At 49.7% G+C, this 24246-nt stretch overlaps 1 protein-coding gene and 1 pseudogene across 5 annotated transcripts; one reads left to right on the forward strand and one right to left on the reverse strand.

Moving 5' to 3' along the window:
• Positions 1-286: 286 nt before the first annotated feature.
• PARP2 (poly(ADP-ribose) polymerase 2) lies at positions 287-18330 on the reverse strand. Of its 5 annotated transcripts, XM_048518293.1 has the most exons (20): positions 18207-18295; positions 18135-18140; positions 15957-16146; positions 15561-15682; positions 15247-15459; positions 12732-12863; positions 12034-12107; positions 10785-10835; positions 10493-10589; positions 9554-9629; positions 9366-9468; positions 8576-8735; positions 8289-8427; positions 6772-6835; positions 6258-6392; positions 5738-5859; positions 4221-4320; positions 4036-4134; positions 2594-2712; positions 287-849 (listed from the first exon to the last, which is right to left on the reverse strand). In XM_048518293.1, the coding sequence occupies exons 3-20, from the start codon at positions 16106-16108 to the stop codon at positions 690-692; spliced, it is 2118 nt and encodes a 705-aa protein (XP_048374250.1). In that variant the 5' UTR covers positions 16109-16146; positions 18135-18140; positions 18207-18295; the 3' UTR covers positions 287-689. The 5 variants fall into 5 exon arrangements, with proteins under 5 accessions (XP_048374250.1, XP_048374247.1, XP_048374248.1 ...); XM_048518290.1 differs by lacking the exon at positions 18135-18140 and having other exon boundaries at positions 18207-18330; XM_048518291.1 differs by lacking the exon at positions 18135-18140 and having other exon boundaries at positions 15957-16150; positions 18206-18294.
• A 4785-nt stretch (positions 18331-23115) lies between these two features.
• On the forward strand, positions 23116-23221 carry LOC125445371 (annotated as a pseudogene).
• The last annotated feature ends 1025 nt before the right edge of the window (positions 23222-24246 follow it).

A 24246-nucleotide genomic window follows, 5' to 3' on the forward strand; every position in this document is an offset into this window, starting at 1 on the left:
AGTGTCTTATATTAATTTTTGCTCCCAAAGATGCGCTGTGTCTTATTTTCAGGGGATGTCTTATTTTTCTGTGTTCTGTTCGTCGGGCATGCTTCCAAACAAAAACTTTGCTACGTCTTACTTTCCGGGGATGTCTTATATTCGGGGAAACAGGGTAACTAAACCTCGCATTTTGTCTCCCTCGCAGTGGTTTGACTCCAAGCTTTTCTGCTTTGGCATTTCCTCGTAAAGGGTCCCAACACCCTTTTTGGGATGGGTGAAATGGGTGAAAATGAGTGCAGCCTTGTTAGTATTAAAACTTTTTATTTTAACAACAACAAAAATAGCATATCGTTGCCCTGACACAGTAGCTATTCAGAACATCACAAACAACAATATTTTTTTTAATATGCCTCTTGATCTGTACTTAAGCACACCACAGGGCCCGTTTCTAGCAGCCAGCTGGTAGCAAAGTTCTGAGTCTTGCATCTTGGATTATAGTTTATTGAACCGCAATGATTTCTTCTTATTCCTTTTTTAAACCTACTTTCCCCCCAAGAGAATGTTAAGCGTGCTCTTGGAATGTGCCAGAGGACCATCAGTCAGCAGCAAAAGGGTGATCCTTTTAACAGTCTCTCTTCAGTTGAAGGCACTCAAAAAAATGGGGGGCGGGCGGAGCCGCCCTCTTTCTGGCAATCCTCTGTCAGCTCTTACCACAGCTGAGTGAAATTAAAGCGCACCTTGAGAAGATACCTCATCCGCACCTGCTGTGGGTCGTAGACAATGAATTCGTTGTAGTTCAGGGTGTAGCCGTGGGGGTTTACCACGCCTGTTTCCACAACCGGACCCATAGGGACGACGGTCCCATGCCTGCCCATGAACAAAGAAAAATGCATATTATTATTATCATCATCATCATCTATTATTATTATTATTTATTATATTTATAAACCGCCCTCCCCCGGCGGGCTCAGGGCGGTGAACAAACAAATAGATAGAGCACAAATAAAATCAATATCACATACTGCTTGAGCCCAGCTCAAAGCAATACGATGAAATCATTAAAGAGAACGCCATAAGTATTAACATCCAGCAGTCTAAAATGCTAGCCCCAAAACAGCCCTCGAGCAAGAAGCAGATGGAACCCCTGCAGTGGCGTAATGGTTAAGAGCAGATGTACTATAATCTGGAGGAACCGGGTTTGATTCCCCGCTCTGCCGCTTGAGCTGTGGAGGCTTATCTGGGGGATTCAGATTAGCCTGTGCACTCCCAACACACGCCAGCTGGGTGACCTTGGGCTAGTCACAGCTTCTCAGCGCTCTCTCAGCCCCACCTACCTCACAGGGTGTTGGTTGTGAGGGGGGAAGGGAAAGGAGATTGTCAGCCCCTTTGAGTCTCCTTACAGGAGAGAAAGTGGGGGATATAAATCCAACTCTTCTTAAAAGCCTGGAAATAAATATTTAGCCTGAAGGACGGGCACTGGACGAGCCTTAAGAGGTCATTGCAACACTGTCTCTGTTTACCATCTGCCTCACCTCACAGGGAAGGGAACAGGAAAACAGGGTTTGGGAACCAGGTTTTACCACAAATATTTTCTGCTTCTACATGGGAACACAGCCAAGATACATAAGACAGACAGCTGGTGTGGTGGTTACAGTGTTTGGCTAGGATCTAGGAGAACCAGTTTGGAATCTGCCATGGAGGCGTGTTGGGTGACCTTGAGCCAATCATACACACTCCGCTTAACCCACGTCACCCAGTTGTTGTGAGGATAAAATGCAGGGCAGACTTGCATAAGCCACCTTGGGTCCCCACTGAGGAGAAAAAATGGGGTATAAATCAAGCCGTTAAAAAATTAAAACACATTTTCTCCCTCTCTTATTTGAGTGAACAAACGGGAAGCCAATGCTGCGCACGCTCGCGGTGAACACGGCCTCTCTCGTGTAAAAAAAATGGGTGTGGCATTTTAGCTGTAAAAATATAATGATCTTTTAAATGGAAAGGAGGAGGCAGCTTTTCTTATACAATATGTATCTCCTCTGGACATAGAAGAAGGGGAAGAGGAGGAGGAGAAAGGAGGAGGAGTTTGGATTCATATCCCCCCTTTCTCTCCTGTAGGAGACTCAAAGGGGCTTACAATCTCCTTGCCCTTCCCCCCTCACAACAAACATCTTGTGAGGTAGGTGGGGCTGAGAGAGCTCCGAGAAGCTGTGACTAGCTCAAGGTCACCCAGCTGGCGTGTGTGGGAGTGCACAGGCTAATCTGAATTCCCCAGGTAAGCCTCCACAGTTCAGGCGGCAGAGTGGGGAATCAAACCCGGTTCCTGCAGATTAGATACACGAGCTCTTAACCTCCTATGCCACTGCTGCTCCATACAAAATTTCGTGGCTATATGGTCTGTGTCAGTACACAGGTGTTTTTTTAAACAGCTGTGCTCCTCAGCAAATAAACCAAAAACCTCAAGGCAATGATGCCACATTATAAATCTTAATCCATACTTTGTCCTCTGAGACCTACGTTTATTTATGTTGTCGCTAATTTCCTAGGGTCTAGAAACAGTTGCATTTGAAAGCTTGAGAGGAATTCCCTGTATGCCTCCCCGCCGCAAACTCACAGAACGGTGTTGTTGGCCGGGGCCAGTTTGCCAAGCCCTTTGGTGCTGTGTTTGTGGGGCGGCAAGTTCATCGCTTCGGGATTTGCCTCCAGGAGTTCGTTGCTTTCGCCCAGAGCCACCTGCGAGGAGGAAAACTCAAGCGTCAATTTCACAAACATGAGCAGCTGGAATTCAAAGCGTTTCAGCTGAACAGGCGAACTCTGCTCAGGCGATTATCGTAATCTGGTTCATGAAGCCACAGGAGGGAGATGAATTAGGAAGAACTTTCTGACCGTCAGGGCTGTTCGACAGTGGAATTCACTGCTTCGGAGAGTGGTGGAGTCTCCTTCTTTGGAGGTTTTTAAACAGAAGCTGGATGAACTTATGTCGGGAGTGCTTTGATTGTGTGTTCCTGCATGGCAGGTGGATTGGACTTGATGGCCCTTGATGGGTCTCTTCCAACTCTATGATTCTATGAATACCAGAGGATTGTGCGGGACAGAAGATGCCCACTAGACTGGAGGTGGATGTGTGCCTATTCCCATAAGACAGTGATGGCGAACCTTTTCGAGACCTGGTGCCCAAATTGCAACCCAAAGCCCACTTAATTATCGCAAAGGGCCAACATGGCAATTTAACCTGAATACTGAGGTTTTAGTTTAGAAAAAATGGTTTGCTCCGACACACGCCTTACTTGGGAGTAAGCTTGGTGAAGCAACCGTGCAACGCGTTGAAGGGTGAATCATGACCCTAGGAGGGTTTACTCAGAAGCAAGGCCAGCCTAGATATGTGTATGGGGCAGTGATGGCGAACCTTTTTGAGACCGAGTGCCCAAATTGCAACCAAAAACCCACTTATTTATCGCAAAGAGCCAACACGGCAATTTAACCTGAATACTGAGGTTTTAGTTTAGAAAAAAACAGTTGGCCCCGTTACTCGGGAATAAGCTTGGTGGTAGTCGGTGGCTTTGCTTTGAAGCAACTGTGCAACTTTTCCAACGGGTGACTCACAACCCTAGGAGGGTTTACTCAGAAGCAAGCCCCATTGCCAGCAACCAAGCTCACTCCCAGGTAAAGGATCACGCTTTAGTTCTTCGCATGAAAATCAGTGGGGTTTAACAGCGCTTGACAGGGTTACCTACACTGCTTCCCCAAAACTAAGTCTTAGGTTTAATGCTAATAATCGAGCCCAGTGGCCCAGGCCAGCCTAGATGTATGCGTGTGTGTGTGTGTGGGGCAACTATGTTTGTGCAGGCCCACAGAGAGGGCTCTGAGTGCCACCTCTGGCACCCGTGCCATAAGTTCGCCATCACTGGTATGGGGGGATGATTTTCCACTCCCCCTACATGACGAACTCTGTGTGTGCATGTGCCCACAGAGAGGGCTCTGAGTGCCACCTCTGGCACGCGTGCCATAGGTTCACCACCACTGCCATAACAGCTCACGAAGCGCAACAGACCTCACCTCTGAAAGCAGCAGCAGGCCGAAGTCTCTCTCACGGGTGGCAAAGCAGTAGTTGGCGCTTTTGGAGGACATGTCGGCAAAATAGATCCCTTTCCCAAACTTGGAAAACAGAGAAGAATTAACACGTAGACACAAACAGTCACAGCGTGAAGGGAGCTGAGGAGAGTGGAACGCCAGAGACTCACCATGTAGCCTGTGACGGGAGCTTCCGGCGGTGCCACTCGTAACCCCTGGCTCAAAATGCCGGCCCAGTTCCCCAGGCGGGACCCATGCCACAACAACATCCTGAAAGAGACAGGAAGTGCCAGAGGTGAAACATACAAGGAAGGTCTGTCTCTCCCTCCCTCCTTCCCGCTCACACATAAAGCTGCCTTTTACCATAATCATTCCACAAGTAGAAACAGCGAAGTGCTTTCCATTTGATATAAAAATTATAAAGATATGCTGGTTGCAAGACCACAGTTGAGAAATATTCATAGCTGAAAATACATTTTGCGATTGCACTCAGGAAATCAGTGACTGAGTGCTATTGGAAGCGCCGCGTTTGCTATTTTGCAAGAACCAGCAGATTCTTGCTCATGAGTGAAAGGGCAACAGTGAGCACTGACCTGGGGGTTTGAAGCATGTGAATATGGTTCACCCAGCGGGTTAGGCTTTTTGCTGATTATGCTTACTGGACAGAAAATATACGTAGCCCCATACGTAACCAAGTCAGATGATGCTGAATGTATTCTTTTAAAAATATATCTTGGGAATGTGCTGATTTGCAACAAGTCAAGATGGTGAGCCTGTGTGGACAGCCGGCCAGGATTGGCCAGGAGTGGTCAGGAGGGTCTGTTCAGCCATGTCTTGAAATGAGCTGTATTGTGATGCAGACTTCAGAGAGTTGGTACCACGGTATTGCTCTCTCCACGTCTGCAGACATGTCAATAAACCTAGCTTGCTATTAGCCAACTTGGTCTGGAGTTTTCAATGGGTAAAAACTTCCATAACACATTGAAGTTTTGAAGGAAGTGCCCAAATTCAAGCCCACGAGGGGGGAGGACAGCTTCAAGACAGCAGCAATTAATCAAATAAGGAAAACAAGAAGTAACTGGCAGAGCGAAGAGGGTGAAGAAGAAGAAGAAGAAGAGTTTGGATTTATATCCCCCCTTTCTCTCCTGCAGGAGACTCAAAGGGGCTGACAATCTCCTTGCCCTTCCCCCCTCACAACAAACACCCTGTGAGGTAGGTGGGGCTGAGAGAGCTCCGAGAAGCTGTGACTAGCCCAAGGTCACCCAGCTGGCGTGTGTGGGAGTGCACAGGCTAATCTGAATTCCCCAGATAAGCCTCCACAGCTCAGGCGGCAGAGTGGGGAATCAAACCCGGTTCCTCCAGATTAGATACATGAGCGCTTAACCTCCTACGCCACTGCAGCTTTTGAAGCTGAATCTATCTTAACGCTCTCTTCTTATAATGAAACAGCCGCTTGTTACACTCAAAGTCAGGTTAAAAGACCAAATCAAGTTTAACTTGTGGAGATGCGGCCAACACGTCTATCTCGGCGCCATTTTGAACGGTCCGCTGACTCAGGCCGTTGGTCCAGTTTCAGGGGGAGGTTCTTTTCCCATCACCTATGACCTGATCGCTTTAACGGAGTCGGTGAAGACTGAACCCGGGACCTAGGTGCTTTCCCACTGAGCCACGGCCCGGTCCCACTCACCGGTTAGGCAGGTCAGAGCGGAAAGTGAAACTTTCCTTGTTCAGCACGAAGGCCTCCAGGAGAGTCATTGTGTAATCTTTATGGGTCGGGGCATGAGTGGACAGCAGGTAGCGCTCCAATATCTGGAGAGAAGAAGAAGAAGAGTTTGGATTTATATCCCCCACCCTTTCTCTCCTTTAGGAGACTCACTTACAATCTCCTTTCCCTCCCCCCCCACCCCAACAAACACCCTGTGAGGTGGGTGAGGCTGAGAGAGCTCCGAAGAACTGTGACTACTGCAAGGTCACCCAGTTGGCCTGTGCTGGAGTGCACAAGCTAACCTGGTTCACCAGATAAGCCTCCACAAGTGGCAGGGCATGGAATCAAACCCGGGTTCTCCGGATTAGAGTGCACCTGCTCTTAACCACTGCACCGAGCGTAGTGAAAGGAGAAGCAGGGAGAATCATATGCACGAAGAGGGACTCGCTTCCCAAGAGGTCTTTCCAAGCAAGGGCAGGGTGTCGCTCGCCCTGCAAACTACCTGGAAGTCTGGGTTGTCCCGCTCGAGGGGCTGGAGTTGACAGTTCAGGCCACGGTAGCTCCGGTCCAGGGGGTGTTCTTGGTCCAGTTGCTCTGACCGCACCAGCTTGATGGCGATCCGGATCTCACCAAGGGCCTGGGGGGCAGAAGCGAACGAATGACAATGTGGCATCTGTTGCCAGTACCCCCGAGTGGGGCACAGTACCCCCAAGTGGGGCCAGTACTCCCACTTAACCCCCCCCCCCTTGGTCTCATGTCCCTAACACCCACAGGCCTCAATGAGTAAAGAAAGCAAAGTGAAGAACAGCGCATCTCTAAATATATTTAATAATGGGTGAATTTACTTGCAAGAGGATTTATTGACCCCGAGGGCAGAGACGCTGATTGCCAAACTGATCTTGGCCCTCCTGGGGGGGGGGGGTCAAGAGGCTCCAAACACCCCCTCGGACTAGTTTTCCATCCTTAGCTCCACTGCCTGCTCCACCCCCCCACCCCCCCCACACCAGTGTTGTTACCTCCAATAACTGTGCTTTCTCTTGCAACTCCTCCTCTGTCTTTATCAATGGGGGAGTCCTCAGTCTGTGAAAGAACAGAAAAGGAAGACTCTTGTGGGAAAAGATGGGCTGCACACAACTGTGTTTACACGCAGCCTTGCATGCCCCGCCCTCTCCTTCTCTCTCATTCATGGGCTTATGTGGAGGATTTGTTTTGAGGACTTAAGGATTTTTTTGGGGGGGTGGGGGGGAGTGAAGTATGGAAACTGGGCCTGTAATTTAAAAGAAGAAGAGGAGTTTGGATTTCTATCCCCCCTTTCTCTCCTGCAGGAGACTCAAAGGGGCTGACAATCTCCTTGCCCTTCCCCCCTCACAACAAACACCCTGTGAGGTAGGTGGGGCTGAGAGAGATCCGAGAAGCTGTGACTAGCCCTAGGTCACCCAGCTGGCGTGTGTTGGAGTGCACAAGGAGGAGGAGGAGTTTGGATTTCTATCCCCCCTTTCTCTCCTGCAGGAGACTCAAAGGGGCTGACAATCTCCTTGCCCTTCCCCCCTCACAACAAACACCCTGTGAGGTAGGTGGGGCTGAGAGAGCTCCGAGAAGCTGTGACTAGCCCAAGGTCACCCAGCTGGCGTATGTGGGAGCATACAGACTAATCTGAATTCCTCAGATAAGACTCCACAGCTCAGGCGGCAGAGCGGGGAATCAAACCCGGCTCCTCCAGATTAGATACACGAGCTCTTAACCTCCTACGGCACTGCGTAGGACCAGCCTGGGAGGACACGGTATTCCTTGCTGTTTGGAACACTTTGCCACAGGAGAGCTCCATCCCAAAAAATCTGGTTTTGGCTCCACCGGGAAGACTGTGAAGCAGGTGCCGGCAATTTTCAGGTAGGGGAAAAGGTTAAAAAGCCACTCGTCTTCAGCCTATCTAGTGGTTGCTTTTGAGAAACAAACTGCCTGGAAAAGAATCACCCTGTGTGTGGTTCTAAATTACCTCAAAAATGAACACGTTGCACTCTGGCTGTGTCCAATCTTATATATTGATCTTACATATAATTAAACAACTTAACACTTCTATTTGTATTTACGTTTCCTTATTTCTCTGACAAAGTTCTTAAAGATACAGCATAAGTCTTCCAACTCTAATAACTAAACATAAACAATCACTTAGTCCATTCAATTCTTTGTTCAGAAACAAAGCTTCAGTTCCATATAGTCCACATTCCAATTCTGTAGGTTCTACAGAACTTAAGGACTTGGTCAACGTGTGCAACGTGTGTATTTTTGAGTTTATTTGGGCTAACGTTGACATTGCGCTCTTAAAGATTGTGGTGATGGTTCTAAATTACACCAACTTGAGGTGAGCAGGGACAGGAAAAGCTGTTATCACCGTCAAAATGAGCTGAAGTCTGGAGGGTATTGGGGGAAGGAGGCACAGAAGATACGGGATGGATTATCTGGCCTCGGGTCAAATGATTCACACCCGCCCAGAAGACAACAGAAGGACTCCGCCGCTAACAGCGGAGGCACCAACCCAAAATCGTGGGGAATCCGAGTGTAGAATTCATTGCAGGCCTCCAGCAGAGTGCGGCCCGTCTGCTTCCTCTTCAGGCATGCCTCCACTTTTTGCAGAGACTGATAACCGGCCTGGATCTGTTCAGCCGTCAGTTTTCCTGTTGGAGGTGGGAGGGGAGGGATGGTGGAATGGAAGGCAGGAAAGAGGACAGAGCCGGCACCAAGTTTTGGTCTCGTGAAAATCCATCCAAATCCCTTCGGAGACACTGAGCTAAAACTTAGAAGGGATCAGCTGGGGCCACTCACCAAGAGGGGCTTTCTTGGTGTCATACTTCATCTCCACAACCATCTCTTCCATGGTGCGGATGCTGCAGATTAATTCCACCAAGGCCTGCACCCGTGGATCCAGCCGCGACACTGGCTTGGGGCACGAGACTGATTTTGGGGAAGAGTCTTCCTCTTCCCCCTGGAAGGAACATAAAGCAAAAAAAGTATGAGCTGGTACAGCCCCCATCCATCCATCCATCCATCCATCCATCCATCCATCCATCCATCCATCCATCCATCCATCCATCCATCCATCCATCCATCCCTCCCTCCATCCCTCCATCCCTCCCCAAAGGGCTCTGGGCGGTGCACAACAATATCCGCATGTATACAACTTATCATCACAATCAGTACAGTTATTAAACCAATAAAATCTATTAAAAGCAGCGGTCAATACAAAGATATCAGGTGCCCCCAAACCCAATTTAATTAGAGGCCTTCCTAAGAAGAGGGAACGGCCGGACTCCCCTCTAGGAGGGTAGCATACGATGGTAATCAGATATATAGAGGGGGGCGTGCATTTCAGCGACTGGACACTCCAAAGGCCCGGTGGAACAACTCAGTCTTACAGGCCCTGCGGAACTCACCAAGGTCCCGCAGGGCCCGGACAGCTGGAGGAAGAGTGTTCCACCAGGCCGGGGCCAGGGCTGTAAAGGTCCTGGCCCGTGTGGAGGCCAGCCGCATCATTGAGGGGCCAGGAACCGCCAGCAAATTGGCCTCTGCTGAACACCCGTTGTCCCTTCTCCTTGTCGTTTTCTCGAATTCTTACTGCATCATTGGCTTCGTAGTCCATGTGGAGAAGGTCATATTTGCCTGGAACCTTCTGGAAGTTAGCCCGCTTATCCCATTCATTTTTGGTTTTATCCAAGAACCTAGAAGAAACGGGAGGGAAAGGCAAGATTGCTTCAGTGGTGGGGAACTCTGGACTGGGTAGGGACTTAATCTGAACTAACTTACTTCTTGGTGAAAATTACTTTGGCTTTAGTCAAGTCTCCAGCGCAACTCATGAGGGAGTGTTGACCTGGTTTACCCACTGAAGAGAGAGAGAGAGGAAAAAACAGAATGAACACAGGAGGAAAAAACAGAATGAACACAGTAGGAAAGGATGAGTTATTTCCCATAGATAAGGAATGCTGTTTACTGCCTCATGAGACCCAACACTGTGTGGTCTGGAAGAACCATCTAACACCACAAAAACTACATCGCCTCACTAAAAGCTATTTAGCTTGATCGGCCCGACAGTGACCAGCCAGATGCTCCTGAGAGCCAGCGTGGTGTAGTGGTTAAGAGCAGGTGCATTTTAATCTGGAGAACCAGGTTTGATTCCCCGCTCTGCCACTTGAGCTGTGGAGGCTTATCTGGTGAACCAGATTAGCTTGTGCACTCCAGCACAGGCCAGCTGGGTGACCTTGGGCTAGTCACAGTTCTTCGGAGCTCTCTCAGCCCCACCCACCTCACAGGGTGTTTGTTGTGAGGGGGGGGGGAAGGGAAAGGAGATTGTAAGCCCCTTTGAGTCTTCTTACAAGAGAGAAAGGGGGATATAAATACAAACTCTTCTTCTTCCTGTGAAACTCACAAGTGTACTGCAAAGCCAAAGGCTATCACTTGTTGTCTGTCTCAATCATTTGTTCACCCGAGGTAGACTTCTCCTAAACTCAGAGATTCCATCCTCAGCTACTGTGCCTGATTGCCACCAACAGAACGTCCATGAACGTCCCAATCCATCACAGCACAGTTGAGCAATGGGATCAGCCGCCATGACTAAACAAAACCTGAGCCTGCCTTACATGTTAGAATACAGAATACAGTTCAACCCCTGAGCCCCCCCCCCCCCCCCCGCGCTTTGAAGCCTAGTCTTTGACAACCATTGTGGCCTGTTTCCTCTTCTGGACTTACCCCGCCCCCAGCGCATCCAGACGCTGTAGTTTCGTGCTCCGTCATCCTCCAGCAACTGGATGAGGTAGTACTTGTTGTTGTTGAACTGAAGATTTGTCTGAGAGGGCCCAAAAAACATGGAGGCGGAACCCAGGATGTAAATGGAGCGGAATAGCCAAATCCACTTGCAAACAGTTGTGAAAGTGGATTGAAAGTGCATTCTTCTGCATGCGCGGAAGGGGCTTGGCTTAACCCTCTGGCAGCCCCCACGGATTTACTTTTTTTTTTTTAATGAACTGGCATCTCTGCTTACCTGATTCAACATCACGTCGTAAACGTCATCTCCCTCGCAGTAAACGTGAGCCTGTAACAAGCAGGAAGTGGAAAGAAAAGACAAAAAGCAAAGAAAATCGGTGTAAGCTCAGAGATCTTTTTATTGAGGATAAGCTAGGCTTCTCAAGTGCCCAAGCATCTTTGTCATGAAACGGAAACAAAAATGACAAGGATGGTTAAACCTCCTGACTGCCACTTGAAAATGTAGAAGAAGAAGAAGAAGAGTTTGGATTTATATCCCCCCTTTCTCTCCTGCAGGAGACTCAAACAGGCTTGCAATCTCCTTGCCCTTCCCCCCTCACAACAAACACCCTGTGAGGTAGGTGGGGCTGAGAGAGCTCTGAGAAGCTGTGATTAGCCCAAGGTCACCCAGCTGGCGTGTGTGGGAGTGCACAGGCTAATCTGAATTCCCCAGATAAGCCTCCACAGCTCAGGCGGCAGAGCTGGGAATCAAACCCGGTTCCTCCAGATTAGATACACGAGCTCTTAACCTCCTACGCCACTGCTGTACATGAATGAACCACTGGATCTTGTTGTGATGGTGTGGTCGCACAATCACATGATACTGAGAATGAATACCAACTACCACAGGGAATATGCACACACAGGTCCCTAGTCAGCAACTAGCTTTCAAAAAGCTAGGCTGGTTGGCAAGCCAGTTTTATCATCCCATTATGGCGACTGCTGCTCCTTCCTCCTAACCTCTTCTGGAGGACAACTGGAGAGTAAGTGGCTTGATTGGGCTTAGGGGACATCTGTTATCAGCTCCTCAGGTAAAACATCACAAAGACAGGTTGTCTTGTCCCGACCTATTGGGACATACGGGAGAGCCAGCGTGGTGTAGTGGTTAAGAGCAGGTGCACTCTAATCTGGAGGACCGGGTTTCAATCCCTGCTCTGCCACTTGAGCTGTGAAGGATTATCTGGTGAACCAGATTAGCTTGTGCACTCCAGCACATGGCTGCTGGGTGACCTTGGGCTAGTCACAGTTCTTTGGAGTTCTCTCAGCCCCACCCACCTCACAGAGTGTTTGTTGTGGGAGGGGGGAAGGGCAAGGAGATTGTAAGCCCCTTTGAGTCTCCTTGCAGGAAAGAAAGGATAAATCCAAACTCTTCTTCTTCTTCTATTGGAGGCTAGTGGGCCATACATGGAGTTAGACCAATTTATTGCCCTGCCTCCTTAGGTTCCAAGATGGCTGAGCGCCAACACGCAGAGTAGCCAGAGCCTTACTGAGCCTTGCTTTGCAGAGCATTCTGGGTCCACCGGAGCTTTCCCCTTCTTGACCAATGTCTTCACAGCCTCTCCTAGGGAAAGAGACAGGTTTACAACAGGGCTATGCAGGTGACTCACACAGCAGCATACAAGTATACAATTTTGCTCTGAGATTCAACAGTTGGAACTCTGCTTAGTTATTTTTAAAAAGCAAGTTTCTAACTTTTATAGCGATTACTTCCATGCAGCGGCTTGATGCGGCCTCGAAGTCCTGCCTCACAAGGTAAACAGTTTTGTGCTTTGGTTCTTATTTTAAGCCATCATCGGGCCTGCCCAGGACTTGGCTGCCAAAATCTTAGGCTGGCTGAGAAGTCCGGTCACCGGCTGACCCACTAAGGGCCATTTTGGAGCCAGCGCGGCGTAGTGGTTAAGAGCAGGTGCGCTCTAATCTGGTGAACCGGGTTTGATTCCTGCTCTGCCACTTGAGCTGTGGAGGCTCATCTGGTGAACCAAATTAGCTTGTGCACTCCAACACATGTAAGCTGGGTGACCTTGAGCTGGTCACAGTTCTTCTGAGCTTGCTCAGCCCCACCCACCTCACAGGGTGTTTGTTGTATGTGGCGGGGAGGGAGATTGTTAGCCTCTTTGAGTCTCTTTACAGGAGAGAAAGTGTGGAATATAAATCCAAACTCTTCTCCTTCTTCTTCTTCTCTTACCCTTGGTATCCCCGTCTCCCTGAGATGATGTTGTATTTGCTCCGTTCCTGGCCTTCTTTGCGGCTGTGGGACCTTTGGTATCGGAGAAGCTGTTGCTGGCTTGAGCGTCTCTCTCCTCATGCTCTACAGCATCTAAACGGCAAAAGAGAGGTGACTAGAAGAAGGAAAGGGGAGGCAGGCCTAACTACGGCACTAGCCTGGACCCTTTTAAAAAGACGTCGCAGTCTCAGGCTTTTTTAGACACTCCATGATGGTTTAGCATTGTATCTCTCCCTACTGCCAGCACAGTGTAGTGGTTAAGAGCAGCGGATTTAAATCTGAAGAACCTGGTTCAATTCCCCACTCCTCCACATAGAATCGTAGAGTTGGAAGAGACCCCCAAGGGCCATCCAGTCCAACCCCCTGCCAGGCAGGAACACACGATCCAAGCACTCCCGACAGGTGGCCACCCAGCCTCTGTTGAAAAACCTCCACCAAACGTCGATGTAGTGCATTCCACTGTCGAACAGACCTGACGGTCAGGAAGTTCTTCCTAATGTTTAGATGGAGCCCGTTGGGTGACCTTGGGCCGGTCACAGTTCTCTTGGAACTCTCTCAGCCCCACCCACCTCACCAGGTGTCTGTTGTGGGGACAGAGGAAGAAGAAGAAGAGTTTAAATTTATACCCCACCTGTCTCTCCTGTAAGGAGACTCAAGGCGGCTGACAAGCTCCTTTCCCTTCCTCTCCCCACGACAGACACTTGGTGAGGCAGGTGGGGCTTGAGAGAGTTCCGAGAGAACTGTGACTAGCCCAAGGTCACCCAGCAGGAATGTAGCAGTGCAGAAACAGATCTGGTTTATCAGATAAGCCTCTGCCACTTAGGTGACAGAGCAGGGAATCAAACCCGGTTCTCCAGATTAGAATCCAGCTGCTCTTAACCACTACACCATGCTGGGAAGGAGTTTGTAGGCCACTTTGAGACTTCATAAAGGTAGAGAAAAGAAGGGAATACAAAACAACTCTTCTGCTTTTTTCTCTCCAGAGCCACCCCCTCTCTATGCTACTTCTCTGTTTATTGTGTACAATGTTTGGTTTGCTTCCTGGTTGTCCTACTGGAGGCTGTGGGTTTCAGATTCCAAGGTGAGTCATCTTAAGCCCTCTAGGTGTGTCTGCCCACCTTGTTAAATTCTTTGTTTGCTTATCTGATTCACAGGATCTCCTCCTAGAAACCCACCTTTCCAGATTTCCACTCCCGAAACTGGGCAGGGGATTTATTGATTCGAGAATTAATCTGTGGTCCAAATGGATCAGGACAACCATAAAATATCTCTCTTTAAAAGCACACTCTGCAAGAACAGTTGCATATTATCACAGACACCAGGACAGATGCAACTGAGATACACACACATTAAGCAAAGATATATTACAGTGAAATCTAACAAAAAGACACAAATCCCTATCTGTCCCTGAGCTAAATGACTAAATCCTGCTTCTAAGAGATCTGGGGCGAGAGATTTTGGGTGGACAGCATCTCACTGAAGCAAGGGGCTTGGACAGATTTATGGAGAAGTCGATCTTTGGCTACCAATCTTGATCCTCCTTGATCTGAGATTGCAAAGGCCTGAGCAGACCAGGTGCTCGGGAGCAGCAGCCGCAGAAGGCCATTACTTTCACCTCCTGAACGTGAGCTCCCAAAGGCACCTGGTGGGCCACTGTGAGTAGCAGAGTGCTGGACTAGATGGACTCTGGCCTGATCCAGCAGGCTCGTTTTTATGTTCCTAAGGGATCTGCCCCTCCTCCAAGAAGGTCACAACCCTCTGTTGCTCCCAAGATCCGTCACTAAGCAGCAGTCCCTGCTAAAATTCCAAGTACTCAGTAAGATTCCAAGTACTCAGCTGTCCGGGCCCTGCGGGACCTTGGTGAGTTCCGCAGGGCCTGTAAGACTGAGCTGTTCCACAGGGCCTTTGGGGGGGCTGGCCGCAGTTTTATCACCCCCCACTGAAGCTGCCGCTTTCCATCTGGCTGGGGCCTGGTTTCCATCTTGGGTCCTACCTATCCCCTCCTTCCGCTGGCCTTTAGATCGGGCGCTTTGTTGTTTTAACTGATAGGTAACTGTAATTGTTATTTAAGTTTTTTAAAGTTTTAGGTTTTTAACGAATTAAGCTGCATTCTTGCATTTGAAATGTTTTGTTGATTGTTGTTTAAAGTGCAGCTATTTTGTGAGCCACCTCGAGCCCTTCGGCGGTGAGGCGGCTTATAAATCTCATAATAAATAAATAAACAAACAAACAAGAGCAGGAAAGAAACCTGAAGAGATTGGGATGGGTTTGGGGCTGGAGCTGGCAACATCTTGAACATCCATGGCCTCCAGAACTTGGCAAGAGGGAGAACAGGCCCTTCACTCTCTTCTGGTGCTAAGATGAGAACTCAGAATTCCCGCTTTACTCCACCCTCCACCGCAGCAGGCTGGAGCAAGAACCCAGCTGTCCTGACAACGGAAGAAAACTACATTTCACACCGCCCTGCCTTTCATACCGGATTGCCGGCGTTCCATCTTGCGTTCAAATCCGGTGCGGGTGTTGATCTGCACCATGCGGGCTGTGTCCAGCTTGTAGCGTGTCCGGCTGACCATCGTTTCCACCGTGGGCTTCCCGTGGCCGTTCTTCGCTGCCTGCAAGGCCAAGCAGGTGTCGGCCGGGTATGGGAGCCACTCGCCTTCTTGGTCTCCTAGCCACTGCCACACAAAATCTGTCCCCACAGAACGTGGGATTAGTGCATACTTCAGTCAGCCGAGATTTAAGCTAATCGATTCCTTGCAGACCTTTACTAGTGCCCCAAGAGTCACTCACATGAGTCCCCCTCCTGGACCGCTGCAGCCACACGCATTTCCTGCCCCGTCTGTTTATCCCGCTGCATCATCCCACGTAGGTCGACGGAGGACTCGCCGAGGTCCACAGAAGGCCTTCCTGCCCTGCAGAAGAAGCACAGCTTGTATCCTAGAGCAGTGGTTCTCAACCTGTGGGTCACGACCCCTTTGGGGGTCGAATGACCCTTTCACAGGGATAGCCTAAGACTCTCTGCATCAGTGTTCTCCATCTGTAAAATGGATAAATGTTAGGGTTGGGGGTCACCACAACATGAGGAACTGTATTAAAGGGTCGCAGCATTAGGAAGGTTGAGAACCACTGAGCTCTTTCTGTGTTGCTGATGTTTCATGCAGAGGGCCGACAGGCACTCCGACTCACCTGGCTGCCTGGCTTAGGGCCTCACTCTGCTCCGGCGGGAACTGCCGCCAGCTGCCGCCAGAGGTCTCCCACTCCCAGCGTAACTCCAGATCTGCCCCGGCTTCGCTGGGTTCCTCATCTTGCACGTCAGTGGCCTTCCGTTTCCGTCCCATCTCCAAGGGCCTGCAAAGAGGGCCAAACGTCCCTTCTCCTAGTGGCGTTACCAGAGAGAGCAACGAATCAGCCTAGTGGCGTTACCAGAGAGAGCAACGAATCAGCAGAAGTCCCTGGTCAGAATCCTGCGCCTGCCACAATCTCATCAAGTGGCCCCAATCAAAAATTAAACCTTTTATATCCCAACTCTCTTTAGTTCAAGGCCTGCAAATATCTGTCTCTGGCTCCTACTTGCAACAGAGGGATAACAACATTGTTTTATCTTAAGGAGTCGCTGTCCGTATTCCAGACTATATGCAAAGAGTACAAAATACATCCTCTAAATCAGGCCCTCCAGATGTTCATGGCCTACAGTTCCCAGCAGCCCTTGCTAGCATGGCCAATTGGCCCTGATGGCATGGGTTGATGGGAATTGTAGTCCATGAACACCTGGAGGGCCTGAGTTTGACACCTATGCGCTAAATCAGGGGTCTGCAACCTGCGGCTCTCCAATTGGCCATGCTAGCAGGGCCTTATGGGAATTGTAGTCCATGAACATCTGGAGAGCCGCAGGTTGCAGACCCCTGCTCTAAATTATCTGCTTTCAACAAATCCACTCATCTGTTTGCCTTGGTTAGGGACACCAGACTCCAGATGCGACTTGCGGTTCTCAGAATTACAGGTCTTCTCCAGACTGAAGAAGGGTGGACTTTACGACGTTGTATCCCATTGAGGTCTCTGCCCTCCCCAGACTCCATCCACAAACCTCCAACATGCATCTAGCACTCCCCAACCCCTGCCAGTGGCTAATGGACACCTGGCAACCCTAGCCAGGGTGATCAAAGGGAATCCTCCGGAGGTGAGGGGAAGGGACAGCCTGAAGGGCCTTCTCATCAGTGGCCCCCGAAGAAGAAGAAGAGTTTGGATTTATATCCCCCCTTTCTCTCCTGCAGGAGACTCAAAGGGGCTGACAATCTCCTTGCCCTTCCCCCCTCACAACAAACACCCTGTGAGGTAGGTGGGGCTGAGAGAGCTCCGAGAAGCTGTGACTAGCCCAAGGTCACCCAGCTGGCGTGTGTGGGAGTGTACAGGCTAATCTGAATTCCCCAGATAAGCCTCCACAGCTCAGGCGGCAGAGCTGGGAATCAAACCCGGTTCCGCCAGATTAAATACACGAGCTCTTAACCTCCTACGTGACTTCCCACTTTAGACCCGCCAGGGGTCTACTCTCTGAGTTTCAGTGCCTGGTGAAGACTGGCTTCTTTCCCTGGCATTTGGCTGATCCCCTTCCCCACACCGGGATATGGGGGGTTTGAGGTGCCCTGTACACGGCTCCCACTCTTGGGGGCGATTGGGGTGGGAGTTTTAGAGGCTTATATTATGGTTTATATTAATTTACTGTCGCTTTTATCGCAGCCCATCTTGAGACTGTCGTAAAGGGTGGGGAATACATCTAGATAGCAATAATAATCCCCGAGGCGGGCCAGTTGTCATGGGTTTAAGATTTCGAGGGGGCCCATGTGAATAAATGGAAACCATTTCTGTTTCGAAATCCCAAATGCAGAGCAAACATGAACGTGCTGTTGCCGTTTTTAACACAGTGGTTTGCTTATATTGTCTTATATACATCTTGAAAAGACTGCTTGCTATTACTTTTCTTTGGAAATCGTTTTAGCAGCTCTTTTGCTCTGTTCCTTGTAGCTTAAGTGCGTCGTATGCACACGCACATTCCTATACATACATCGTCTATATTTAGCATCAGTTACAACCATACTTCATGAGCAGTTGGAAATGGGGGCCTACATTTCCCATCTGGCCTGGGCCCATCACCAGCTTCGCAAAGGGCCTGACAGACAGGGTGGGCTAGGAGACAACATCAGCGGAAGGCCTTGGCTCCGGTGCCATGCTGGTCCCGCAGGCAAATTGAACAAAATTCCCAACCGGGCTGCAGTGACCATTGGAGTGATCCAACAGGGCTCTGCTGATGTTCTTATGCAAAGCACCTAATTGAGCCCCCTTCCTCCCCGATGCAAATAAACGCATTGCAGTAGCAGCTCCACCACCCATTGAGCATCGCCCCTCCCCAAAACTCCCCGTTCTTTTCCTTTTGCAACCGACCGGATCTCTGGCTCCTTCCGGGTTGCAGCCGCAAACGCCGCCTTTTTGCCGGCCTCCTTTCTCCCGCTCCCGGGAACGTTCCAAACGCCCCGCCCCACATCTCATTTACATACCCTACGCCGCTTGGAAGGTTGGCCCCTCCTTCTGGGGCGGGCGCTTCTTCTTCTCCCGCGTTCGATTGGCTGCCGAGGGTCGGTGGCGCGAGGACAGGGAAACATCTGCGAGATGCAAATTGCAAAGCCATTGCATGATGGTCGCGGCTCCCCGTTTCTGAGCAGGGGTCCCCGAGGGACCGCTGCCTTGTGCAATTCGTTGGCAGCCAGTACTGCAGTCCCGAATTGCCAAAGAGGGACCGGATGCAGCGTGGAGAAACCAGCCTGGGACTGGGTCACCATCACCTGGAAGACGTGGATACCTGGAAGCTTATATACCGCGCGTGGGAAGGAGGTTCAGGTAGCTGGGAGGAAGCTCTCCGTAGAGGCCACGTGCTGGGTGTCCCGTCACCCTATTGGTGCCTTTGGGAAGGTCTGAGAGAAGGGCCGATTGCTGCCCTAGCAGGGCGCCACCTCTTGGAGGTGGGTGAGTTCCCAGGGATGCGGGTCCCGGTCCGGTTCGAGATGCGGGGGCAGGAGAAGCAGCTGCGCGCTGCGGATGCCTCAGCAGCCAGCCCGGGATTTGGGAATGACTCACGGCCAGCCGTGTTGAGTGCAATGGGAAGAGGTGGGGCGAGCAGCCGCCGCCCCATAACCCAATTCAGACTAGTCTCCGCTCAGCATTTTCACGCCTGGATGCGCTTTCAAGCCAGGAACGGTTCATTCTGCACATAACGTTATAAATGAGTTCGCTTTCCCATTTTTTTGAATTCATTTATAACAATAAATGCTATACCAGTGATGGCGAACCTATGGCACGGGTGCCAGAGGTGGCACCCAGAGCCCTCTCTGTGGGCACGCACAGAGTTCATCATGTGGGGGGGGGGGAATCACTCCCCCCCCACACACATCTAGGCTGGCCTGGGCTGCTGGGCTTGATTATTAGCATTAAAGCTAAGACCTAGTTTTGGGGAAGCAGTGTAGGTAACCCTGTTAAGCGCTGTTAAACCCCACTGATTTTCATGCAAAGAACTAAAGCGCAGTCCTTTACCTGGGAGTAAGCTCGGTTGCTGGCAATGGGGCTTGCTTCTGAGTAAACCCTCCTAGGGTCGTGATTCACACGTTTGAAGAGTTGCACGGTTGCTTCAAAGCAAAGCCAACAACTACCACCAAGCTTACTCCTGAGTAACACACGCCTCAGAGCCAACCATTTTTTCTTAACTAAAACCTCAGTATTCAGGTTAAATTGCCGTGTTGGCACTTTGCGATAAATAAGTGGGTTTTGGGTTGCAATTTGGGCACTCGGTCTCAAAAAGGTTCGCCATCACTGTGCTATACATTATACATAAGTTGTGCAGAATAAGGCTAAGATACCTTGCACAGGTGTCAAACTCACGCCCTCCAGATGTTCATGAACTACAATTCCCATCAGCCCTTGCCAGTATGTTTTAATGTATGTTTTAACCTGTTGTGAACCGCCCTGAGCCCTCAGGGGGAGGGCGGTATATAAAACTAATAATAAATAAATAATATAGCCAATGTTCATGTTGGAAGGGACTGATGGGAATTGTAGTTCATGAACATCTGGAGGGCTGCGAATTTGATGCCCCTACAAGCTTAGGGGAAAACACTAGTGTCCTGATGGTAGCAACCAAGAAACCAGAAGAGGTGTGATTTTATATCCCATTTTTCCTTATGGTTTAAGGAGTTTACAGTCCTTCCCCTCCCCATAACAGACACCTTGTGGGGCAGAGAGTGCCGAGAGAACTGTGATTGGCCCAAAGTCAACCAGCAGGCTTCATGTGCAGGAGCGGAGAAACAAATCCAGTAGACCAGAGAAGAGTCTGCCACTCATGTGGAGGAGTGGGGAATCTGGTTTGGCAGAGAACAGTAAGATTTCTGCAACACTGCAGGTGATCTGAAGGAATCATAGAGTTGGAAGAGACCCAACTCTATGATTCTACCTCCAGCTAAAGGGCAGGAGCTGATGCGAAAGACCTCTAAACACAATACACAGATGCAAACTGTACAAAATTGCGACTGAACGGTTAGAGATTGACATCCTATATAGAGTGGTACACACATCCCTTGTTTCCACGAACCGCACGGTTTCTAACCCAGGGAAGCCATATGTCAAAAGTCCCAAGAAAAAGAAATATGAGGTTGCCGGTCAACGTTGATTCTGGTTTCCCAGAAGCAAACACCCGCTTCGTCTGCTTTCCTGGGGGTTTGGGAGCCGCCTGTTATCACTTCCAGAAGTTCAACAGGTGTTCCTCTAAGGGGCTGAGCCACGCATGTCGGATTCTCTAAAGCTGTTCTACACCTGAGGGCTTTGTTAACAGTATGGTGTTTGACACACGTGGATACTTTATTGTAAGACAACATTAGTGTTCATCCTGGGAGCCAGGGGTATCTTTTTCTCTCTCTTCTGATGTTAAACCGTTTAGCGTTTGTAATCGCTCACTCCTGAGTTTGGGTTCAGTGTCTGTCGTTCCGGTTTATGGAGTACAGAAGAAAGCCGCAGACGAAACTTCCCCTCGTCCTAGAGAAGCAAAGATGGTGACAGCCACTTGGACTGCTGCCCCTTGCGCAGTTGTTTTTCCAATCCAAAAACCTTTATTAGGCATAAACCAGAAGTACCACACATTACAAATACAAAAACAGGATCATTGTTACATATCATGTAGAACATGGATGAAAAATGTAGCAACTGCTTCAGAATTTCTACATTAGGGCTGTTCAATAGCTTGGACATTTTTTGTTTGTCTGAGAGAAACATAAATTCTAGAGGTAGTAAAGCTCCCAGATCGGTTCTAATATCATTATACCTCGAACAGTAAAGCAGGATATGAGGGATTGAGTCTATAGCGTTGGGACAGTACCGACAGCAACGCTCACTTTGTGGGATGTTAAGGAAACGGCCTTGAAGATAGACAGAGGGGAATGAGTTGCACCTTGCTCTTGTCATGACCCATCACACAGTTGTTAAAAGCACAGGAGCCCTGTGGGAAGAAAAGATGGCAACAGCCTCATATCGAAACATAGAGCCTGATGGGAAAGTGATTTTAGGGAACTCCAGCTTTGCCTTAGGGTTGATACGAATGGTGTTCCCTTCACCCTGTTTTTATCCAGCAACAGAAATGGCAGGAGGATAAATGTCCCATTTCCTTGATTTTTTTTAAATGCACGGGACCGATGACAACTCTACCAAAATCCTGTGAGCATCACTTTGCAAACAAATTTCAGCTCAACATTTTGGAAAGTTATGCACATTGAGATGGGACATGCCCAGGCAGCCAAGCCAATGTTTCTCTTTTGTTTTTCAGGAATCCCCCCCCCCCTGCTCGCCCGCCCACGATGTCTGTGTTTGTCTGTGTTTTTGGCACAGTTTAGGATCCCCGCCTTCACTTGACCTCACCAGGAGGCGTGAATCATTCAAACTAGTCTGGAAAGAATAGAAACTGAAACTCCCGGCTGGGCATAAAAAGTGTCTTGTGTCCCATCTGAGGCTGTTTAGTTGAGACTTTGGTCTTCTCTGAAGATGCAAACTGAAAGGGTTTGGAGGCAGAGGAGCGCCAGGTGCAGGTGAGTTGAGCTGCAGGGACGAAGGATGGGTGGAACAGCCACAGCTTTAGAAATGGGGAGGATCTTTGTATATTTAACTTACAGCCACGGACCACTTATTGAGAAATTCGCCCTCAAGCGGCAGCTTTTGCTCTGCCTCACCCTGTACCTTTAAAAGCTGCCTGTTGCGTGAATGTCAGCAGGGGCTCTGGCTCGGTGGTAGAGCATCCACTTTGCGTGCGCAAAAGGTCTGTGGAATAGGGGATGTGAAAGACCAGGGCTGGAGACCCCGTGCAGCAGCTGCCAGCCTGTAGTCCACGAACATCTGGGGGACCAGGATTGGACACCCCTGCTGTATAGGATGAGGCTCTACACCAGGTGGTGGCTGGGGATCTCCTGGGATCACAGCTGACCTCCAGGTGACAGAGATCAGTCTCCCTGAAGAAAATGGCTGCTTTGGGAGGTGGAGTCTAGGACATTATACCCCACCGAGGTCTCTCCTCTTCCCAAACCGCACCCTCCCCAGACTCCTCTACCAAAAGAAGAAGAGTTTGGATTTATATCCCCCCTTTCTCTCCTGCAGGAGACTCAAAGGGGCTTACAATCTCCTTGCCCTTCCCCCCTCACAACAAACACCCTGTGAGGTAGGTGGGGCTGAGAGAGCTCCAAAGAACTGTGACTAGCCCAAGGTCACCCAGCTGGCATGTGTGGGAGTGCACAGGCTAATCTGAATTCCCCAGATAAGCCTCCACAGCTCAGGCGGCAGAGCTGGGAATCAAACTCCAGATTAGATACACGAGCTCTGAACCTCCAACGCCACTGCTGCTCCCCCGGGATTTCCTGAGCATTAATTGACAACCCTCGTTACTCCCATAGGATTTCTGAGGAAAGAGATTCTATAACTACTAAGTGTTTCAGTCCTTTCCCCTTGATATGACTGCCTTCTTTCTCTGCAATATATGTCAATTTCCCCCTCACTCCCCACCCCCAATTTCCCACTTTTCTCTGGAAAATTGACTCCCACCCTGCATGAGTTGAAAAATTCTGGTACTTTTACATCATTAAATAGCTTGTTTTCCCTATTTAGCTAGTTTGGTGTAGTGGCTAAGAGCAGGTAGATTCTAATCTGGAGAACAGGGTTTGATTCCCCACTCTTCTACCTCAGTGGCAGAGGCTTATCTGGTGAACCAGATGTGTTTCTGCACTCCTACATTCCTGCTGGGTGACCTTGGGCCAGTCACAGTTCTCTCAGGACTCTCTCAGTTCTACTTACTGGTACCTCACAAGGTGTCTGTTGCGGGGAGAGGGAGGGAAAGGAGCTTGTAAGCCACCTTGAGTCTTCTTACAGGAGAGAAAGGTGGGGTATAAATCCAAACTCTTCTTCTTCTCTTCTAACCTGGATGGAATAACCTTGGGGTTACTAACTCCATGTTAGAAAATAGCTGGAGATTTGGCAGGGGGTGGAGCATATGGAGTGCAGGTTTTAGGAAAGGGAGGAACCAGAACAGAGAATACTGCCGTTGAGTCCACCCTTGAAAGCAGCTGTTTTCTCCAGGGGAACGGATTTCTATGGTCTGGAGCTCATTTCTAATTCTGGGAGACCTCCAGGCCCCACCTGGAGGCTGGCAACCCAGCCTAACCTGATCTTGTCAGCTCTGAGAAGCTAAGCAGGGTTAGCCCTTATTAGCACTTGGGTGGGAGGCCTCCAAAGAGGTTCAGAGGCAGGAAGGTGGCAAATCACCTCTGCAGAGGCAGGAAGTGGTAAATCACCTCTGAATAACTCTTGCTTTGCAAACCCTAAACGGTGGTCAGACCAGATGGCCCTTTCCGCTACCACCGTGGGTACCAGGTCGTTAGCTACCACACAGAGGTGGGATCCAGCAGGTTCTCACCAGTTCCCGAGAGTGGGTTACTAATTGTTTGTGTGTGCCGAGAGTGGGTTACTAATTGGGTCCGCTTTCCCATCTCCACGCCCTCGCCTCCCCAAGAGGCATCCTGCCTTTGAACGTGAAGGTCCCACATAGCAATTGCGACTAATAATGTAAACCCTGAACTGGGTTAATCCCTTCCAGGTACTGCAGTTCATTGATTCTCAGCCTTTTGTGCCTTTTATCTCACCAGTCTCCATCAAAGAACCATTGATGTGTTCAGATGTGTGAGTTGGGGCATTTTCTATAATTTGATGATGATTTAGAAATGACCTGGTGCAAAAAAATTTTTTGGGGTTGTGGTGGGGTGGCTGCCCATTGGGGGCGGCATCCAACTCAGGTTTTGCCCAGGGCTCAGGTTTGCCTAGGTACGCCTCTGCCCCCTTTGCTGAGGGGGGGCTGGCAAGGGAACATGTTACTAAAATTTTTGGATCCCACCACTGCTACCACATCATC

This window comes from Sphaerodactylus townsendi, linkage group LG15 (assembly GCF_021028975.2).
Source record: "Sphaerodactylus townsendi isolate TG3544 linkage group LG15, MPM_Stown_v2.3, whole genome shotgun sequence".
NCBI lineage: Eukaryota > Metazoa > Chordata > Lepidosauria > Squamata > Sphaerodactylidae > Sphaerodactylus > Sphaerodactylus townsendi.

Bases quoted from the DNA above. Each gene is read 5' to 3' on its own strand.
- PARP2 (XM_048518290.1), bottom strand. From the start codon at position 18,306: ATGTGGGGCGGGGCGTTTGGAACGTTCCCGGGAGCGGGAGAAAGGAGG. The intron at 9,630-10,492 runs GTAAGTCCAGAA...CTCTCTCTTCAG, and splicing joins CTGGATGCGCTGGGGGCGGG to TGGGTAAACCAGGTCAACAC. The intron at 6,393-6,771 runs GTAACAACACTG...TCTGCCCCCCAG, and splicing joins AGAAAGCACAGTTATTGGAG to GCCCTTGGTGAGATCCGGAT.